This window comes from Etheostoma cragini, chromosome 9 (genome assembly GCF_013103735.1).
Source record: "Etheostoma cragini isolate CJK2018 chromosome 9, CSU_Ecrag_1.0, whole genome shotgun sequence".
NCBI lineage: Eukaryota > Metazoa > Chordata > Actinopteri > Perciformes > Percidae > Etheostoma > Etheostoma cragini.
This window is the reverse complement of record NC_048415.1, coordinates 17141834-17163555: the sequence shown is the minus strand read 5'-3', so window position 1 is coordinate 17163555 and position 21722 is coordinate 17141834. Positions and strand designations below refer to the sequence as shown.

Sequence of the window (21722 nt, the reverse complement as noted above, 5' to 3'; positions counted from 1 at the left end):
TGTGTTGGCCTGCAGCTTCACACTCAATGCCGGTTCACAGCCATCTGCAGGTCACTGAACAGCGCCTGGTGTGATGTTTGCTATTTATGTCCCCCCCCGAGGGCTGTCAACAGTGCCCACACCCAAGCCATCCTTCTTGTCCTCTGTTATAGAAATGCACCTGCCCGTCCCTGCTGGCTCTTAAAACTTTCAGAGCAACCTTCATCTAAGCTTCGACTGCTTCTGTCACAGTGCTTTCTCCCTGTTGTTCTTGATGCTTTAGCTCCATGAGGTGGCTTACCAACTCATTTGGCTCATGGTCCACCTTCAACTTGTTGGCTGTCATCTGGGACTTGAGGCAGTCTTGTCTACAGAGCTCTGAAAGCCACAAACAGCCGCATGTTAGCTATGCTGGAAGGATGAGGGGGGTGCTCCCGGTGTACATTAACCTATGCAACCAAAAAAAACAAGTCCTTTGAAAATGAAATACTTCAAGAAGTAAGTGTAGATATTTAATTATGTTTATTGAGCATCTGTTTTTTTCACACTTTTTTTTTTTTTTTTTTAATGTTTTTTTTTGTAATGCTTAATAAAACCAACCGCTGATTACAGAGTATGTTGCATGTTGAAAATCAAACCATCTAGTCACGTTCCTGTCCAATCAGTATGGAAACAGACTCTAAAACTTGAATATATCCTTTTTCTTGCTGACATTGTCTGAGCTCTTGTATAGTCTTATATACCTGTCCTCTGCACATTCTATATTTACTGAACTTTGGCACATTCCTTGTTACTTGCTATAGCACAGATCCATTTGCATGTGAAAACAAGGTAAAACAAAGGACACATGCATACACAGCAAACCACAAAAACAACTATGTCAGCAGTTTTAACATCCCTCAACACTCAACTTATTTGTTTCTGTATTGTTTGTTTATTTTGTATCATTGTTTATTATGTTTATGCACCAACCACTAAGGCATATTTCTTGTTCTTCTTCATAAGTGTTACTTACTTGGCAATAAATCCTTTTCTGATTCTGAGTATCTGTAATTGTGTCTTTTAGCAACACTGAGACGTCAAAGGGTTTTTGGACATTCCCATAGATTGTTGTCATGGAGATTTAGGACCCCTGGCACTTGCTTCTTCTTATAACACAGCCCCAGGAGTGTGTATGTGTGAAAGAGAATACAGTTGTAGCAATGTGCAATCTGATGTCATGAAGCCAAGCCTCAGGACGTTCTCAGAGCAACGGATGAGATGGGAACAGTGACAGTCACACGTTGTTAAAAATAATACTTAGTTATTTTTTTAGTTTAAAAAAAGTGCACCTTCTACTGATCACACTTGTTACCAATGGATAAGTTGGTGTTTGCAACAGACAATCAGCCACATTCAGAATTGTAATTATTTATTTGATCTAATTGCTGACTAGACCTTATTCTTTGACATCGGGATGCATCTATGCAAAAAAATAAAACCACAAAAACAACATTAGTACCTGTTAAATGAGCTCACTAGGCCATAGCTACCACTGAGGGACGTCAACACTTGGAATGATTAGGTCCACAGAAAATATCATTGCACCATTGAATGAACAAAAAGAAAATGGAAATTAAATAAAAAATGCTACCTCTACATTATTGTTGGTGGTTTGTAATCTTATTTCTTTGGTCAAATGTTTTTTTCCTTCTTCTTGCCACAACACAGAAAACAACAATAATACAGGCAGAACACTTTAAATTAGAGGTCTAGTCAATATCAATAAGTAATGTATGTAAAAAAATAAACCAGTAACAATAAAAAGGACAAAAAATGAAAATAAGTTAACTAAAATAATAATGTCCCTCTCAAAATAGACTCCGATCTTCAGGGAAATACTTTTGGAGTTTCTTCTTTCTGTGAACTGGAAGTAGAAAACTTGAATGATGCAACAGTAAGTCCACTATGAGATATATTCTTGCGACTCCCATTTACCAAACGCACCGACTCATCTAATAGATGTGTGTTCTGTTTTAAAGATAAGCTAAACCTGCTGAAATGTTTTAGGCCACTTTGATCAAACTGATATAATAAAAGTTCCCATAAAAATACTAAAACATCGACGGAATTATTGGTCATCATTTGTCAAATTCTCAGTGTGCTCTGTTACTCCGCCTACGTTCTAATCACAGCTAACCACGTGACGGCACCCGGAAGTGAGAGACGGAAAGATTTGCCACACTGTACTGTCTATGGTAACTTCAACCGTTGTTATATCACTTACTTACTTATCACGTATCTTATGTGGCACTCCAGCGAGTAGGCTATATTTAATCGACATTTGAAGCGACAGTATGAGTCAGGAAAGTAACATAGAGTTACAAACTGCAACAAGAGAAAAACTCCGAAGATTTAACGCTCAGCGCGGTGAGTTTAGGATCTTGTCTGTCTCATGCGACCGTTAAAGTAGGGTTCCTCCTCATGTATTGAGCTCGAAATCATCATACCTGTATTTTTATTCCCTTTGTAAAGTGGCATGCTTTTTATTTGCCTTAAGCTAAAGAGGTGCAGCCTGGTGAGTTTTGGGACGTGGTGGTTGTGACAGCTGTGGATGTGAGCCAGAGAGACGCATACGAGCTGCAGATCAGAGAGAAGGTTGACAGAAAAGAGCTTCCGCTCGGGGTTCACTACAAGGTCTTCTCAGACCCGCCCGGGTCGAAAATAGGTAAGTGGGTTAGCACTCACTCTCCACTTTCATGTTACTGTCCTCTTGATTTCAGAGGGGGATCAACAAAGCACAACATTATTATTATTGTGGAAAAAATATGTGCTAATAATAAGAAAGAAGAATATTAAAGAACAGAACAACAATAGTTGGAATGCTGTTGCACAGCATTCCAACTATTGTTATTCTGTTCTTTAATATTCTTCTTTCTTATTATTAGCCCATACTTTTTTTTATCTCTCTGTAACTTCTGCATACTTTCAGCAATATAACCATTCAACTTTTCAAATCTTCAGCTCTTTCAGCAGATGATGGGACTTATTCAGCTATTTATACCTTTTCAAATATTTAGCTTTTAAACATTTTATTTAAACATTAAAGTCAATGAGAGCAAGCTTCAAATCCTTCAAATCCTCTTCTGCTTTAAACTGTATCTCCTCTTAGATGCTTTCAGTTAAAGACATGGTTCACTTTAAATCATTCACAACATATTCAGGGTCTATTTTGTATTTTGATATATTTTTTATAAATTTTGTGAAAAAGCTGTTTACATTTTAGGAGTTTTCTTCATTTATAATGAGTGTGTATTGCATGAAGTAGAGTGGGGAGTGATGTCACCATAGTGGAGGGATTCAAAAAAATCAACTTGATTCTCTCTCTATAACTTGCTCCCACGCCAACAATTCTAACTTGTCATGGACAATTTACACATCAAAACGTAGGTATTCTTGTCTAGTTTCAGCCAATGTGCTCTTTATTTATGCAACATGAATTATACTTTTTGCTCAGTGAGCTTTCAAATGACAAGAGTTCCAAATCTTCCTCCATTCAATGCCATGTTAAACATTGTCCACATGTCTGAGCAAAACGCAGAGCAGACCAATTTTTTAAATCGCTGTAATGCCCAAATTTTTAAGTTTATCCACATGAATTTTTATATCAATACATTCACAAACGCTTTCTGGTGCCCAGGAGGAGATTACATTATTCATATCTTGTATCCCTATGGTGGAATGACCATTCGTTTGAGAGCTTGTTTAGTGTGTGAACAGCTGGTGACACAGGTGACAGCTACTGATTACAGATCAAAGAGATGACATCACAGAGATGAAAGGCTTCCCATTGGTTTTGGTCAACAAGGCAACCATACTCTGTTTGTGTGTGTGTCGACATCTATGTCTGTCTGTGACGGGGATATGGACGGGGGTTTGATCCCCGCTGCAGTACATCAACCCTGAAAAAGGCATTTAATAACCTCATTATGTTTTTATTATTCCGTAAGTTTTTTGGTTGTCCATATCTTCTGCAGACTTTTAGTTATTAAAACCATTCAACTTTGAAAATCTAGCTCTAGCTCCTTATGTTGTAGTGGTGTTATTCAACTTAATTAAAACCATTCCTACATTTTCAACTACTCATACTACTTAAGCTTCTTCTTACTGATATAAGCTATTCAACCAGGTTAGCTATAGCATTTCAATTTTTGTTTAATTTTTCCACCTTTTTTTACATTATTGGTGTTATTCAGCTTAATTAAAACCACTTCTACTTTTTCAACTATTCTTACTACTTTTACTGATTTAAGCTATTCAACCAGGTTAGCTTTAACAATTCAGCTATTCATTATTCCCACACATTTTCTGCAGGAAATTCATTTTCTAGTTGTTGTTGTTATTATTATTATTCTTATTATTCTTCTTCTTATTACTACTACTACTAATTTGAATGACATTTTCTTTTCAAGGGAATGGGGGCTCCACTCTGTACGCACTGCAGCAGCTGAATGACATCTATGGAACGGCTCTGGGCAGGCTGAAAGTCATCCTCATCCATGCAGGTTTGAGATTACAATGTCCCTTTGTTGATGGATGAGTACTTATATAGTATAAAAGTAGCGCTCTAAAGAATAAGACTAAATAAAACCAATTAACGCCCATGAACTGTTAAAGCCACTTAACAAAGTCAAATAGCAGACATTACTCCTCTACAAGAATAAGAAACTACTTTACTTTAACATGGGGCCTTTTCAATGTCATAACTGCTGCTTCACTCACATGTGAAACAGTCCAAATCACAACAACACAGTCACTGTTGCTTTTTTTTAAAACAGATTTATGAATCCCCAAAAATAAAATAGGGCGACAGCACAGAGTCTAACAAAAGAGACAGCACACAAACTCCCCAAGTTTTAAAATTCTCTATCTCCACTTGCAGCTCCAGCAAGGGATCACCAGTAGGGCTGGGCAGTAAATGGGTATTATATCGACATTGGTATATCAGGCTAGATATCGTTATAGTTTTGGATATCGCAAAATCGTAGTATGACACAAGTGGTGTCTTTTCCTGATTTTAACGGCTGCATTACACTAAAGTCATCTCATGTTCTTAACTTACCAGTCTGTTTTACCCATTTTATTATTCACCTTTACCCACTTAGTCATTGTATCCACATCATTGATAATTCTTTTTCAAAACGGTCATTGTTTAAAAATATAGTGAAAGAACCAAAGGTCAACCCTACAGTATCGCTGTAATATCATTTTATTTGGTCAAAAATATCGTGATATATATTTTGATCATCTAATTAACCCTTCTATATGATGTTTCCCACTTGAATATTTCTGTTCTCATCCTTCCAGGCGGGTTGAGTCAGCGTCTGCCTTGTGCCAGCGCCCTGGGGAAGATCTTCACCGCCGTGCCGCTGGGTGACCCTCTCTACCAGATGCTGGAGCTGAAACTGGCCTTGTATGTGGATTTCCCATCCCAGATGAAGCCTGGTGTACTGGTGACCTGTGCAGACGACATAGAGCTCTACAGTACTGCAGAAGATAAGTGTGTAAGGTTTGACAAACCTGGCTTTACAGCTTTAGCCCACCCCTCCTCACTGTCTACTGGGACTACCCACGGAGTGTTTGTGCTGGATTCAAATGAAAAGTCTACTTGCTCTGAAATGGCAAACATTTCCTGCCTGCGCTTCCTGCACAAGCCGAGCATCAATAAGATGCGAGACAGTGGAGCTGTTTGTAAAAGGCAGGGTGGTTGTTACGCTCTTTCTGACTCTGAGTTTGTCTACACAGACAGCACCTATTATGTCGATTTTGATACTGCAAAGTCTCTACTTAATCTGCTAAAGGAGTTGGGGCCTTTGGACTGTGAGGTAGACGCATATGGGGACTTTCTCCAGGCACTTGGCCCTAAAGCCACCATAGATTACACCAGCAACACTGCAAATGTCACCAGAGAGGAGAGCAGTCTGGTGGAAATCCGCCAAAAGATCTTTCATCTTCTAAAAGGGACTCCGCTGAATGTCATTCTCCTGAACAACTCCAAGTTTTATCACATTGGGACTACATCAGAGTACCTCTTTCACCTTACTGAGGATGTGGCGCTGAGCAGTGAGCTGGGTCTCCTGTCATCTGCTTTCAGTGTACATATAAATGACAACGCCTCCTCGCGATGCTGCGTCATGTACAGCATCCTTGATCCCAGTTGCTCTGTGGGAGCTGGTTCAGTGGTGGAGTACTCCAGGCTGGGAGAAGGAGCTTCCGTAGGTGGCGGCTCCATTGTCAGCAGCTGCTGGGTCAGTGCAGGTCTCTCCGTGCCTGCTGGAGTCTTCATGCATTCTCTGTGTGTGAATTACAAGCACCAAACCAGGTTTGTAACTGTCGTCTTTGGGATTAGTGACAACTTGAAGCACAGCGTGGTGGCCCCCGCATATATGGAAGAGCTGAAGCTATTTGGTCTCAGCCTGGCAGCTTGTCTGGCCCACTGGGGGCTGAAAAATGAAGTCCTGAGGTTCTCTGGGGATGCATCCAGCTGTAGTTTATGGAACGCTTGTTTGTTTCCGGTTTCCTCTGATCAAAAAAGCTCATTCTCACAGTCTCTGGAGATGCTGCAGGCCGCCCGGAGCGGCTCTACATTCACTTTGCCCAAAGACACAAAGCTGATGTCTATGCAAGAGGCCTTACAGTATAAAAACTTGGAGGAGATGTTGAAGTTCAGGAAGGGACTATATGAAGACATCACACAGAGGAAACCCAACAATTAAAGGACTATAGGCTTTTGTCATCTGAGTAATTGTGGTACATGTCATAAAGTTCATCCTTGCATTTTTGTTGTTACAAGTTTCATTTCAGTCATTACCTTATTATTATTATGATTATATACAGACCTGTCCATTACACAAAGGGCACATATCTGCTTTGAAAAATTGCAGAAATATACTGAAATAACTATATATATATCGCAAACTCACACACACACGCACACACAGATCGGTTATCATCGTTGTTTGGCATTCCACTCAAAGGTGTTTATTTTTAGCCCACAGCCATGATCCCCCTTTATCTGGACTTGGGCAATTGAGGCAGAGTGAGAGATTGTATTACTGCTTTACCAAACTGTACAGCACAATAGTACAAGAGAAGAGAGATCTTATCAATGGGAAATTACAAATCAAGACCGTCTCAGACGTGCACAGGTAATGGCTTGGTGTGTTTGTGATTGCATGGGAATATTATCAATTACGGATGTATCTACAAGGACTGAGAACGAGTATTGAATTAAAGAAGAAAATCCTAGAGGGGTGGGAGTTACTGTTTGCTGTCATCACTCTATCACATACAAGTTGTACAAGCCTCTTTAGAAGTGTGACTGACAAAATAGTAGAGCTCAAACACAGATGTTTGGACTCTAAAATATCAGTATTCCTTTATTTAGGCACCAATAAGCAATGGTAATTCTATTATTAAATTGTGTCTATGATGATGTTGCTGTGAAGACGAGTGGAAGAAGAAGGTGGGAGAGTCGTACTCCTTGATTCTTGAAAAGTTGGAAGATGATCTTCAGCTCAAGGACAGCGAGATTGTGAATCTCAAACTTGCATTCAGGTGACAAACACATGTTCTGTTTTTTAAAGTGGAATTCAGCCATTGTGTAAACTGCATTTTATTGATCAAGCAGTGCTTTGTATGCCTGCATTCTCCTCCGTCGGCTCGCTTTTCTGTGTGTCAGTCGAGCGTCACTTCTCACAAGCAGGAGATGCTGGTTTTCTGCCCCTCAGCTCTGAAGAAGCGTTTCAGAAAGTGAACTTGAGCTACCGAACAGAGAAGGGGCTGTCACTGCTGCATCTCTGCTGCGTATGTGGAGGTATGCATGACTACTGCAGTCTATTAATAACTCCACAAAATGTGGCAGTGGAACAGAGGATTACTACGGAAATGACTGACATTATTGTCTGAAGATGACCTCTCTGCTGTCGGTCACATAACAGCAAAACACTAGATTTGAAATAAATTGTACATAAAGATGAAATGTAAACAGTGAAAGTTAAGAAAGAAACATGAATGTGTCATTCACAATGAACATGAATGTTTGTTAACAGAAATATTTTATCAGCACATAAAAACTATTTACTGTATTTGATACCAGGGAACAAGACACATATCCGCACCCTGATGCTCAAAGGCCTGCGCCCTTCCAGACTGTCCAGAAATGGATTCACTGCGCTCCACCTGGCTGCTTATAAGGTGAAGAGAAAAGGGCAATAAATTCCGAATTTAAATATTTTCAGAATATGTTTCGATGAGCAATCTATGTCTTTGTCTTGCTTGTGTTGCTATGTGGTAAACAGCCTTCCTACCACATGGTGGAGTGCAAGTACCAGGGGTGGGAGAAGTACTCAGCTCTTTTACTTAACTAAAAGTAGCAATACCAAAGGCTTTAAATACCCTGTTACAAGTAAAAGTCCTGCAATCAAAAGTTTACTTAAGTACACAAACACCAGCATCAAATCATACTTAAAACTAAAAGTAATTATGCAGAATGGCCCATTTCAGTGTTATAGTAATAATATTCATAATAATAATTTGGATTATCATCATAGATCACTGACTTTTTAACCCTGGCTTGTGAATCCCCTGCACCACAGGATAATGCCGAGCTGTTAACTGCGCTTCTCCATGGGGGGTCGGACGTGCAGCAGGTGGGTTACGGGGCCCTCACTGCTCTGCATGTTGCCACGTTGGCCGGCCACCATGAGGTGAGAGCTGGGCTTTTTTTGGTCTTCTATTACCGTGAGGGAAACTATCAATAGCTCTGGACTTTCCATTGCTTCTATAAATTGATAATGTGCCATTTCCCCCCCACCAGGCAGCAGATATACTCCTGCAGCATGGAGCTTATGTAAATGTTCAGGATGCAGTGTTTTTCACGCCTCTGCATATTGCTTGTTATAACAGCTATGAGCAGGTACAGTGCTTTTATTTTAGCACCTCTGCATTCCAAACTACAGTAAGAGAAATAAAACACCTATTTTTTATTATTATTATTATTATTACACTTGTCTAATTTACAAGTTTTCTCTCATCTCTCTCTGCCTTTCAGGTGGCAAAGCTTCTGCTAAAGTTCGGTGCAGATGTGAATGCGAGTGGTGAGGTAGGGGACCGGCCTCTGCACCTGGCTGCAGCCAAGGGTTTCCTCTGCATCATCAAGCTGCTGATGGGAGAAGGGAGCAAAGCCGACGGTGAGGCTTGAGTGTCTAAGAGTGCTTCCCCACATTAAGTTACCATTCACTTGAGTCCGTGTGGGAATGTAACCTTGCTGTTCTTCTCCCCAGTAAATGCCCAGGACAATGAAGATCACGTTCCTCTCCACTTCTGCGCCCGCTTTGGTCACCATGAGATTGTGCGCTTCCTCCTCCAGGGCAACTTTGACGTGCAGCCACACTCTGTCAACATCTATGGGGACACACCATTGCACTTGTAGGTGTTTTGCAGTATCCTTTGTTTGGGTTGTTTGGCAGAGGACACAACATGGAAATGAAATGCTGTATTGAATGTGTCATCAGGGCCTGCTATAATGGAAAATTTGAGGCAGTGAAGGAGATCATACAGCTTTCTGGCCTAGATAGTCTGTCAAAGGAGAACATATTCAGCGAGACGGCACTTCACGGGTACTGTCTCACGTGCTCTATGTATTTATAGTCTGTAAAACAGAAATGCTGATACATACAAATACTTTACATAGAAGCAAAATGCATGCTGTTTGGCACAATGTACTGTATCCTTTAACCTGTGATTCATGTTGCTCTGATGTGATGATGTCTTGTGTCACAGTGCATGCACCTATGGTAAAGACCTGGAGATGGTCAAGTTCTTGTTGAGCCAGAATGCTGTAAGCATCAACAATCAGGGTAGAGATGGACACACAGGTGACTCTCCTTCAAAACTCCTCTAATGTGCAGGACCAGCTGTGTTTGTACTTATGAATGTGTAATAAATGTCCATGACTACTCTCTTTAGCTCTACACAGTGCCTGTTTTCACGGCCACATCCGCCTGGTGCAGTTCTTGCTGGACAGCGGGGCAGACATGAATCTGGTTGCCTGCGATCCCAGCAGGTCCAGTGGGGAAAAAGATGAGCAGACCTGCCTGATGTGGGCTTATGAAAAAGGTCTGTATGTTTATGATGAGCTGTGAGGAAAAGATCGCATGAAAACTCATGTCCTTGGGTTTTTCTTCCTCAGGTCATGATGCCATTATCACCTTACTGAAACACTACACACGTCCAGATGACTCCCCCTGCAATGAGTACTCCCAGCCGGGAGGGGGTGAGTCACATATCTCCCCAAAAAAAAAATCACAAGCCCTCCTATTACTCTGTTTGAACTTGTCGTCTCTCTTCCAGATGGGTCCTATGTTTCTGTCCCGTCTCCTCTGGGCAAGATTAAAAGCATGACTAAAGGTAGTGAGGCGGAGTGAAGCATTGCCGGTTTTCCCACATTTCACATCACTGACAGCTGACATGACAGCACACACACTGTCTGTTGCCAAGAGAAGGGGCTTAACTGAAAACCTGGTTGATGTCCCTATCACTGAAACTACACATCTGTCTTTGTCTCTGTGATAGTCATACTTCATCTTAGAAACTATTGATCTAAATTGGATGAAAACCATGTTTAAAGCTTATGAACATCAAGGGTTAAAAATGATAAAACCCCAAGGAGGGCACTGTATACATTTCTGAAACTAACACGCATTTGCCTTCATTTTAGGCATTGAAAGAGAAGCATCTGTGAGGCAAATTGCAGTATTTTCACATGAGCTGTACTTATTCGAATGGTGGTGCACATACCTTACACCTATTTAATGACTTATACTGAAGAAGATGATGACTCCATTACAATAACTAACTTACTTTTTCAACTTTTCTTTGTAGAATAAAATGTCTTTAGCTCCTTGAGATAAAAAAAATCTACATTATGATGCAACTACTGAGTGCATTAGAATCCATAGTGTTTATAATTCTACCCGTTTTATTATTATACCCTGACGATTATCTGAGTTATTTAATCTCAGTTCTAGCCATGCTTTTAGAATAATATTTTATATGAAAATAAAGTGACTCTCTAATGTGCCTGGTGCGGATTAACCTGGAGAGGGCATTGGACTGACAATCCATTGAACTGCTGCACTGTAAATCTCTCCATTGATGAAATCAAGTTTCCAAAAAATGTTGCGCTGTAATTTCAGAGAAGGCAGACGTTCTCCTGCTCAGGGCCAGCCTCCCATCTCATTTCCATCTTCAACTGTCTGAGCTGGAGTTTAATGAACTTATTGGATCAGGTAACTCTGTTCATCCATTTTCCGTTTTCAGGGTTCAGATGTATAACAACATGATAAAACATCAAATCTGTTTCACACTCAGGCTCCTTTGGAAGAGTCTACAGAGGCAAATGCAGAAACAAAGTTGTTGCCATCAAACGGTACTTCTCCACAAAATACCCACATTTGTTTATATTTTGCATCCCATCCCCATGGGTAAGTGGAAACTGATGAGTTCTTCAACATCGACTTTTGTTTGCAGCTATCGAGCCAACACGTACTGCTCTAAGTCAGACGTGGACATGTTCTGCAGAGAGGTCTCCATCCTCTGTCGCCTCAACCACCCCTGTATCATCCAGTTTATGGGAGCTTGTCTGGACGACCCCAGCCAGTTTGCCATCGTAACCCAGTACGTCTCTGGAGGCTCGTTGTTCTCTCTGCTGCACGAGCAGAAGAGGTGAGGAAGTGTGCGCTGGACACTAGAGCTTACACTACAGTATAGTCTGTAATAGGTGCCCATTGACCAGCAAATGAAAGTTTTTAAAAATTAAAAGGAAAATTGTTTCTGGCAGAATAAAACTACTCTGGGCTAGGTAACTTTACTAGAAAGGCTCAGGATGCTGCAAATGTTGGTATAATATGAAAATGGCCGGTGAATGTTGTCGTTAGCATTAAGAGTAAAATCCTCCCACACTTTAGAAGACCGCGTGCGAGCCAATTTCCCAGCGTGTTGTTGCAAGGAATCCATACCATACACCGCTGTTGCTGGAGGCAGTCATTTTAAAAGATGACAATGTGTCAACGCATTTTACGTAATTGATGATGTCGACTGGGTCACATTGGTGTGAATGGTTGAAGTCACAGAAAACTCTGATTATTGGTAAAATTTGCGGTAAAATTGTGAGTCGCACCAAATTCACTGTGATTCGTTCAATTTGCGTGCATTGGTGCAATCGCGACAACACGAATTCCTGGAGAGATTGAATATTGTTGTTCCTTCATACGTGACTGAGGTTAACAAAATAAAAGGGACAGATTGCAGTATAATGCAGTCCCATAATGGACAACAACTTTTAGGCAAGAGTGCAGAAAAAATATATATAGGCTACACATGATCTTACAAGACATACATAAAATAGTGAGGCAAAACACATATAGGCTGTTCTTCTATCACATTACATCTGACCAACTCATGTTTCATGTTCTAAGAAGCCAGTTCTCCTCCTTGAAACACGACGGAGCCTCTGACATGAAAGATTACCGTGAGAGAAGATGACTCAGCATGTTTAAGGCTTAAACCTGGGGTGACTACAAAATAAAAACCTCAGTAGAGAAAACATTTCATTAAAACGTGTGTGACAAATACTGCATTTGTCAAAATCTAACAAACTCAGACTTATATGTATTTTTTTTTTAATTACAGAGGGAAATGTACATAAAAAACATTTTTACATTGAGATTCATTGATAATCGGTTTAGAATCCAATCGTTGGCCTCTGAATGGGAACATTCATGCGGACGTGTGTCAACATCAGGTCTGTTTAATTCTTCACACACTTTGACAGCGACTAGTGTCTTACGAGGGCATGTTTGCACAGCACCGCCGACTGTTTCAGGTCTCATTAACCTCCTTGGAAGCGCCCCCTCGGCCGGGATCATCATTGATCCAGATGAAGTGTTCCGCTAACTGTGTGGCCAGGTGCTGTCTTTATTGACCATCCTATTGATCTGTGTAAAGTGCTGTGCTGTGTGATTGGCAGGGACTATTGATCTGCCACTAAGTGACTGCTGCTTTAATGATGTGTCGATGGACAGGCTCATCGACCTGCAGTCCAAGCTCATCATCGCCATCGACGTGGCCAAGGGCATGGAGTACCTGCACAACCTCACCCAGCCTATCATCCACAGGGACCTCAACAGGTGGGTGCCACAGCAGCAGCATGTGTGGAGCAATGGTATTGACAGGCTGAAATATCTAATACTAATAATACACATGATCCTTCCAGCCACAATATTCTGCTGTACGAGGACGGACACGCGGTGGTGGCTGATTTTGGAGGTAAGAGACATTTTGCAGTGTACAAGAAAATCTAAGCAGCATTAGCCATTTTTTGAAAGAATAAATAACTTTACATTTGTAAAAAATGAATATGTATATATTTAGCAATTTAACTCAATATAACAACAGTCAGGTGTTTCGCTGCTACAGCCTTACTCGGTCTGGTATGACCAGCACGGAACTGAACAAAAAATCCATACAGCATAGTATTGTAATATTATCCGTGGCAATACTGCAACAACCCACAAGAATATTTATTATTATTAATGTGTTGGTCAGTTTTTCTGCTTGACAATCCCATAATGCAGCAAGAAAATTGAAATGAGATGAACACATCTTCAGTATCTGAAGTATCTTTTTAGATAAAACGGATGTTGACCAAGTTTCCTTTTGGGGACATCATTAGAAAAAATGTTGAAGTTGGAAAAAAAGGTAATACATTGCAATATATTGCAGTAAATTGGGGATATCTGGTGATTCCCACCCCTAATGACCAGTAGCTTACAGTAGAGTAATAGATATTAGTTTATATGCAGCCCACCTATCCCCAGTTTAGTCAGGGGAAGGCCCTAAGTCTGTTAATTAGTAAACGTAATTTACAATAAAGTTCTTTTAGCCATCTTACATTATCTGTAACAACTACTATCAGGCTTAGTTTACTTAACCCACTAAATAAATCCACTGTAATGGCTGTTAAGGAATTAGCACATGGAAATTAGATATATCACTTGTTAAACAAACATACTAACTTTTAGCACCTCAGCTTGAAAACCTCTAGTATAGAGAATATCCAAACATCACACTGTAATCATTTTTAGAGACGGTTAACATCCCATATTTTCTTTTGAAAATGGCTTATTAAATCAAATGAAATGAGTTTAACTGTTCCTTAAGTTATTCTCAAGTTTTTCTCTTTCCTTCAATACTGAGTTACAGCAAAGCAATAGTAATTCCCTTCAATTGGAAACAATTAATGTAAAACCATAATAATTATTCCCTTTAACTGTAAACACACACACACACACACCTTAAATCAGGTTCTTGTTCACACTTACCCCACACCCACTTACTTGCAGGACGCTTAAGAGCCGATAAGTCCGTTGTCGTTTTCTCCACTTCACTCAGAAAAGAGCAATAACATGATGCGTGGTACCTCGGTTAAAGGTTCAGAGTCCAGTCTGCACGTGTAGCCTAGCCTACCACTCTCTGGTGAAGAATGGGATGGCAAGCAGGTGTCTGAAGCTTTTGGCCCATTTCTCGGTCTCTGGTGAAGAATGCAAGAATGGGATAACGCAGGTTTCCAAAGCTGGTGTGGTCTCTTTAATTCCAAAACTAACCGTCAACTCTGCAGCTATAGAGGGTTTTCACGACGCGTCATCAGGAGGGAAGTCGTCATATTGGAGATAGTCCACATAACAACAAAGCACAAGCACTTAAGTAGATCCCGAACGTCGTCAAGGAAAATGGGTATTGTCGCCGTGTCTTAGGTTGTACAAATAAGTCAGACTGAGAAAAAACCTTTCGGATATTATCGACTTCCAAAAGTTATTCAGAACCAGAGAGAGGAATGCCAGAAGTTATCAGAGGAAAGGCGCTTGTGGGTGGCAAAGCTCAGACTCACTCAGTTGGTGTAGATAGCAAACTGGGGGTCTTTAAAATGAAAAAAACAAACAATTGAGAGTCACTTGGCTACAACTTCAGCATTGCATTGATGTAATACAGTGAGTTAGGTAAGTTAATTAAAGATTTTTTTGCATTACTTATTTGGCCTTCACAACACAATGGTCGTTAATGACTTGGTACTGTGTCTCACTCGCTCATCCACACACCATTTGGTTAGGGGCCTCTTAACCTTTGTAGGATTTAAGGTCTGCAGCTGTGTAGGGGCTCGGTGAGAAAAGCAGGTAGTTGACTATATCGGGATATGCAACTGAAGGAAGAATCATACAGAAACGGGTCGTCATGAAGCCAAGAAGGAGCCAACTCGTTGGCATCGGCACTGCACATAAAATGAAATTTCTTGAAATATGGCACCTTTTTTTTGTGGTCCATGTCCTTCCCTGTATGCCTTTGCATCTTGGATGCTTTTCTGTTGTTTAGACATGGATACAGTCACTTAAAATATCCAAAGTGCACAATACTCCACTGTACTCCGTTCAGTTGTTTATACGAAGTTGTTGGTGGTGAAGGTTAAAACAAAAACAAAAAAAAAACAGATAAAGAGGTTCAAAGAAAAGTAAACCGCTAGTTCAACTTTCCTACACTAAGCTCAGTGTAAGTGAGCTTAGATCAAATATCAATGAAATAAATAACCCATACTATCAGTGGATGTACATTATTTGTTTAATTGCATGTTCTCCTCTTCCTCTGCAGAATCTAGATTTCTACAATCTGTGGCCGAGGATAACATGACCAAGCAGCCGGGGGTCAGTGCTGTTTACTCTTTTGATTTATGTAATGACGCACAAAACCTTTTGGAATGAGTTTTCCTCCAAAAACCTCTCACACCACATTCAGCCTGCATGGAACCAGAAGACACTTTGCATTATGCTGTTCTTTTGCGGGATTTCAAGCAAGACCTTCTGCTGGCACCCCCCATCAATTATCCACCAGCTTAAGAAAACTGCATTAATGGAGATTTTTGTCTCAATGTGCTGACTCATCACAACAAAGAGTGCTTGGCCTGCAGTTTTTGGTTAAGTGTGTTACATCTCTCGGGAACTGCCTGTTGTGAGAAACTACTTGCCCTTGCCGGGACGCAGTGTTGATGACAGTGATTGGACTTCATTTTTGTGTGTGTTATGATTTTTTAACTGTAATTACTGTGTGTGTGTCTGTCAATGTGTGTGTTTGCACAGAACCTGCGTTGGATGGCTCCTGAGGTGTTTACCCAGTGTACCCGCTACTCTGTGAAGGCAGACATGTTCAACTACGCCCTCTGTCTGTGGGAGCTGCTTACAGGAGAAATTCCCTTTGCTCACTTAAAACCTGGTATTGTTTTTATCAGTCACGGCATCGTTAATTGTTAAAGTGTGTGTGTGTGAAGATTGGAGTTCAAACTGAGGGAAGACCCCAGAGACCTCTAGCATTACACACCATTTTCACCTTAGATATTTTGACATTTCACAGCAGGAAAGCACAGGTGTAAATAATAAAATGAGCACTTGATGTTTAAATTGCATTAGCCTCAATTTCAGTTTCAGAGAATCCATCAGTATCACTCAAAACCACAAATGTCAACCTCATGGTGGAACTTGCAAGGAAAAGTCAGGGGGTCACAAAAGTCTTTATGATTATTTATAATTATCTGTCCAACCCGGATTTCTCCATAAAATCTCTGGCAATCAGTGTTATAGTTGTTGTTGTTGAGATGGTGGATCGAAAGTCAGACAGACATTTCTGTCTGCTAGCATGACTCAATTTTTTTTAGTAATTTTTAATTTTACAATGACAAAATATATACAAGCTACTACAACAACAACAAAATAGGGCACAAACACAGAAGGCTGATTAGACTAAATTGAAGCTGTACTTCTGTCCACAGCTGCTGCAGCAGCAGACATGGCCTACCATCACATCCGGCCTCCTGTTGGCTACTCCATCCCCAAACCCATCTCTGCTCTTCTCATGAGAGGCTGGAACGCCAGCCCAGAGGTAAATGAAATAATTTCCCCTCTTTTTCAATTTCATTTGAGCTACGGATTTCAGAAATAGTCACTGTTATGAAACCATTTGATCACGATTGTTTTGTGGTATCCTATCATCTTCTGGCATGACCTGTGTGAGTTGTATCTGAAAGCGGATAACAAAGCAGTGTCCAGTTCACAATGTTAAAAAGGTTTAATGAGACACACACACACGAAAGAGAGAGTAGAAAGATAAGAAAGAGGCTCCAGAGGAAAGGAGGAGTGGTTCAAGGTACCTTAACGCAGATAAATCTTCAGAAAAGAAAACCGTTTAGGATACCTGAAACAGCTTAAAACAGATGAGTGAGGCTTTGTTCAGAGTTTTTACAGAATGCATTGTAAAATATTCACAACATTTACTCAAATTCTCAATAAATGTACATTACATTTCATTTCATGGTACACTATGTGCTGTACTGTCCAGCATATACTCAACCAGGGATTGCTTGGCAGTTTCAGTCTGTAAAATATTCTTACAAAAAGCATCATTCTAATCTCATTAGCTATTTAGACAGAGAGGCAACTGACGCTGAGTCGGCTACTCCTGTGTCCCAAGACGCTAGATTATTGCACGGCTAGCACACATGGCCTGGGTAATCCTCCCTTAGTGCTGTGATGCTCATTGCTGTATTAGCCAGTCATGAGTTTGTTCTTGGCCTCACTGAGACACATTAAAACCGAGCATGTTCGTATATTTCTCCCTCTGTGGTACGGCTCCTTCCTGTTTGCTCCCTCCCTCCTTAGGGGGAGGCTGTGATCATAATAAGACGTCACAAAGTTACACGTGTTTACAGTAACACGCAGTTGGTAAAGCCTGAGAGAAGCAGATTTTACAAAACTCTTCTCAGATGTGTGACACCAATATAATCGGAGATTTGTAAATGCTCTTACAGGAATAGGCTTATAAAAATCACCACATGCATGATCATAATGACTTCTAGACCAATAGATTTCAACATAGCTTTTCATACTTGGGAACTAAACAGTAGGGGAAAGGTATTTACTGAGACCAAACTGAAAGATCTTTAAAAGTTTGTCATGTGTTTTGATCTCTACTGTGTCGTCCTAGTATTCTTGTGTATTACAGCAGACCCTGGCCTCTCTCTGAGGATGTGGGGTATAATTGAACAGCTCCGGGGAGGCAGTGTTTGTTCTTTTACAGTGAGGCAAGAGATCTAAGGACTGCTTTTGAAGTTCACCTTTGCGTCATGTGTGGGTGGACTGAAATGAACACATTCATGACGGTGTTTGAGAGAATACACGTCTGTTGTTGTGGGATACATGTGATGCGTTTGATTGGTCAGCAGAAATGAATTATATAGTGTTCGCTTTTTCTAATTTCAGGACAGGCCTGAGTTCTCTGAAGTGGTTTCCAACCTGGAGGAATGCTTGTGCAACGTCGAGGTATATCATAGCTCACAGCTTTTCTTCACCCTGTTTAACACTGCAGTGCATGGCATATATAAGTTGTTGTTTTGCGTGGCAGCTGATGTCTCCAGCCTCCAGTAACAGCAGTGGCTCCCTGTCACCCTCTTCCTCCTCGGACTGTCTGCCCGGGAGAGGAGGACCCAGTCGGAGCCACGTGGCCGCCCTACGCTCACGTTTCGAGCTGGAGTATGCTCTCAACACTCGTGCCTACGCCTTCTGGACTCAGAGGTAAGAGAACTCACTTTCTCAGACAGGTGAGGATGAAGAGGGGGAGAATACTGTACTCACCCAATAACCCAACTATTAGTCGTAGCCGAGTCTGGGTCAGGTTTTACTGCAATCAGATGACGATGTTTGCACAACGCTTTGAAAACCCTGCTGGTGTGTCTTCATAGTTGATCATCTTCAGTGTGCATAGCACCCTTTCATTTTTTTTTGAGTCCTGAGCCATTAAAAATGTTTGTTGTCTCTGCAGCCAAATAAACGTGACAGCGAGCTTAATACATAGATGAGTTTTTTATTGTCGCAGATTTTTATTTTTTTCAAATGATTCATATGGTTAATTATCTTTATAATTAACATGTGGAGGAGCCTTAAAAATGGCCTCAAAAATGAGTTTAAAGTGCCCATATTAGGAAAAAAACACTTTTTCTGGGTGTTATTTTGTGTCTCTGGTGCGTCAAACCGAGCACACAAACTCAGGAAAAAAAACTATCCATGCTGTTTTGAGTGAGATACAGGTTTCTCAATGTCCTCCGCCTTCAGTCTCTGAGTGAGCTGTACAAAATCCGCACGGCTTTCTACGTCACTAGCTGAGATTAGATGGCTAACTGTAGCATGCTAGCTCATTCTCAATGGTAAACACTACTTACATGTCCTTGTTCTGCAGGTATTCCACGCAAAGTTTAAAGTGCGTCCTCGTTTAGAAGAAGTCTGCTTTGTACTACTGAAGTTGTAGAAACAAACGATGTGATCTTACCTAACTACTACGCATTTGCGCCTCCCAACAAAGATGGTAAAGAAGTGAGATGTCTCACTCTGTTGCTAAACACACAGGGAGAAAACAATATCTGCAGCAATGTGGAGCACATCAAAAATAAGCAGTTTTTTGAAAATTAAACCATTTAAACCTATTCAGGGTACAAGCTCAAAATATAATTAAGAACCTAAAAATGAGTATTATATGGGCGCTATAGAAACCACGACATCAGAATTTGTTAACCACCAGGAGTAGTTTAATTGAATGTTTTTGGCTTAAAAGTCTAAGAGGAATTCCACAAACATCATGTCTGGGCTTGCTCTAATTTGACCAGGCTTCATAGAAACAACTCCTACTGAACAATTGTTGTGCCAGTAACATGTGGGCCAGTTAAGATTCTTCCCGCAACGGTGAGTGGAGTTGCTCGGATACCAAACAGGAAACAAAGGAAAGCAAATGCAATAAAACATGCATGGCATTCTGGCCGAGGAGGAAGGCCTCTATTAGATACCCGGCTTTCACACTCTGTGCTGTGTGTGTGTCTGTGTCCCTGTCTCTCTCTGTGTGTGTGTGTGTGTGTGTCTCTGTCTCTCTCTCTCTCTGTGTCTGTGTGTGTGTGTGAGAGAGAGAGAGAGAGAGAGAGAGAGAGAGAGAGAGAGAGAGAGAGAGAGAGAGAGAGAGAGAGAGAGAGAGAGAGAGAGAGAGAGAGAGAGAGAGAGAGAGAGAGAGAGAGAGAGAGAGAGAGAGAGAGAGAGAGAGAGCCTAGTAACAGTCACTATGAACTTAGAAACGGGTTGGGCTCAGTAATTTCCTGGTGCTCTATCAAAAGTTAGATAAGACTTCTGTGTGTTTACAACAGATTAGAGATTAGACTTTCACAGATCATGAATATAATGTACAAAATGTTCAATTATAAATTGCTAAGCAACATAAACTTTGTTCAGATTCCGCCGCGTCAAACCTGTCATCAATTTTGTATACTGAACTCCCGCAGAGAAAGTGAGAGCAGCCTGGCATTAGGTCGGACATTGCATATTGAATTTCTCCAGCTTCTATCTGGCTGCATCTCACCCGTCTTTCTCCATGTAAACAAAGATGTATATATTTCTGAACTAGTGTTGTTTTCGAGTAGATTCATTAGTAACGGCTGATTTTATTTTTCAGTGAGCGGCGTCGTGCATCTGGAGGCCTTTCACTGGAGGAACTCAGAAGGAACATGCAGTTTTCTCCTATCGATCGCAATGGTGTGTTTCAGAATACATGCGTACTGATACTGTGTAGTGACAGTAATTGTTTTTGAAAATAAAGCAGGTGTAGTTTAACACTTCATTACTGGTGTTGGGATCAATTCAGATTCAAGTTCAGGTAGTTCTCTGGTTCTCAAAGTGTGACATCCTGTAGGCAATTTAAGTATCATCTTCAAATGTGCTTTTTACCCGAGATTGTTTCTTTGTGTCTTTGTGACATTTTAGCATTTTTCAAGTCTACATTTTCATACCTCGCAAAACAAACTGTAAATTCTGCTGGTGCTATTCTAAATTATTTAGACATCCCTACCCTATCGGTGGCAATCAGCTCCAAATATACAGTCACAAATACACTGACTCAGTAAACCCTAAAACTGCTGCACACTGCTGTCTTTTTTTTTAGCAAACATTTACATTACTCAAACAGAAGTGGTGCATTTATTAGGGACTAATTTCAGTGGCGGATGAATACACATTTGTTGCTCTAGTGAGTATTTGTAACAGCAAGACAATGTACATGTTAAGTTTGGGTGGATTTATTTTCATCAAGAATAATATAGAATTTCACCAACCTTGTCTTTTAAGTTGAGAGCAGTAATACTGATGTTGTCAATATTATTAATTATGAATGAAATTGACCATAAATAAAGACTCAAAGTTGTCATTGATTTGTCTCTTTTCCAGGCTACGTGTCTGATCCCATGAGCACCATGAGATTCTGCTCTTCTTACAGCAGCAGCGGCAGCTTTGAGGACAGTAACTAACCCCTTTCTATTATTTCCTTATTGTTTCAGACATTCATGTCTGTTTTTGACAGTACATTCAAAGTAAAACGGCATCAATAGATGGTTGAAGTAGTTGATATTGCTAACCAATTTGCAAACAAACTATTTTGTTGTAGCATTCTATAGTTGGATGAGTTGTTTATGAATCCGTTCTTTGGAGTTCCCAAAATCTCTAGTCTTGTGTTATATGATGTAATATGACATTTTTTAAAACCTTTTGTTAAAGCTTTCTTCTGTGTAAATACTGTAT

At 40.5% G+C, this 21722-nt stretch overlaps 2 protein-coding genes across 2 annotated transcripts; both read left to right on the top strand.

Moving 5' to 3' along the window:
- Positions 1–2161: 2161 nt before the first annotated feature.
- fpgt (fucose-1-phosphate guanylyltransferase) lies at positions 2162–6795 on the top strand. Its single transcript, XM_034882164.1, has 4 exons — positions 2162–2388; positions 2519–2686; positions 4431–4523; positions 5326–6795. Exons 1-4 carry the CDS (start codon positions 2316–2318, stop codon positions 6732–6734), a joined length of 1743 nt encoding a protein of 580 aa, XP_034738055.1. The 5' UTR covers positions 2162–2315; the 3' UTR covers positions 6735–6795.
- A 161-nt stretch (positions 6796–6956) lies between these two features.
- On the top strand, positions 6957–21685 carry tnni3k (TNNI3 interacting kinase). The gene is made up of 25 exons (XM_034882163.1): positions 6957–7166; positions 7467–7575; positions 7749–7834; positions 8117–8214; positions 8616–8726; positions 8837–8935; positions 9071–9209; positions 9303–9447; positions 9534–9638; positions 9802–9896; positions 9988–10137; positions 10211–10294; positions 10372–10428; positions 11217–11309; positions 11392–11449; positions 11551–11745; positions 13104–13208; positions 13295–13347; positions 15721–15773; positions 16206–16338; positions 16892–17001; positions 18378–18437; positions 18520–18689; positions 20605–20684; positions 21372–21685. Exons 1-25 carry the CDS (start codon positions 7127–7129, stop codon positions 21449–21451), a joined length of 2508 nt encoding a protein of 835 aa, XP_034738054.1. The 5' UTR covers positions 6957–7126; the 3' UTR covers positions 21452–21685.
- The last annotated feature ends 37 nt before the right edge of the window (positions 21686–21722 follow it).

Excerpts from the sequence above, each read along its gene's own strand:
- fpgt (XM_034882164.1), top strand. The coding sequence starts at position 2,316 with ATGAGTCAGGAAAGTAACATAGAGTTACAAACTGCAACAAGAGAAAAA. Across the intron at positions 2,389-2,518 it reads AAGATTTAACGCTCAGCGCG|CTAAAGAGGTGCAGCCTGGT; the intron begins GTGAGTTTAGGA and ends ATTTGCCTTAAG. Across the intron at positions 2,687-4,430 it reads CCCGCCCGGGTCGAAAATAG|GGAATGGGGGCTCCACTCTG; the intron begins GTAAGTGGGTTA and ends TTTCTTTTCAAG.
- tnni3k (XM_034882163.1), top strand. The coding sequence starts at position 7,127 with ATGGGAAATTACAAATCAAGACCGTCTCAGACGTGCACAG. Across the intron at positions 7,167-7,466 it reads ACCGTCTCAGACGTGCACAG|ACGAGTGGAAGAAGAAGGTG; the intron begins GTAATGGCTTGG and ends GTTGCTGTGAAG. Across the intron at positions 13,348-15,720 it reads GGTGGTGGCTGATTTTGGAG|AATCTAGATTTCTACAATCT; the intron begins GTAAGAGACATT and ends CTTCCTCTGCAG.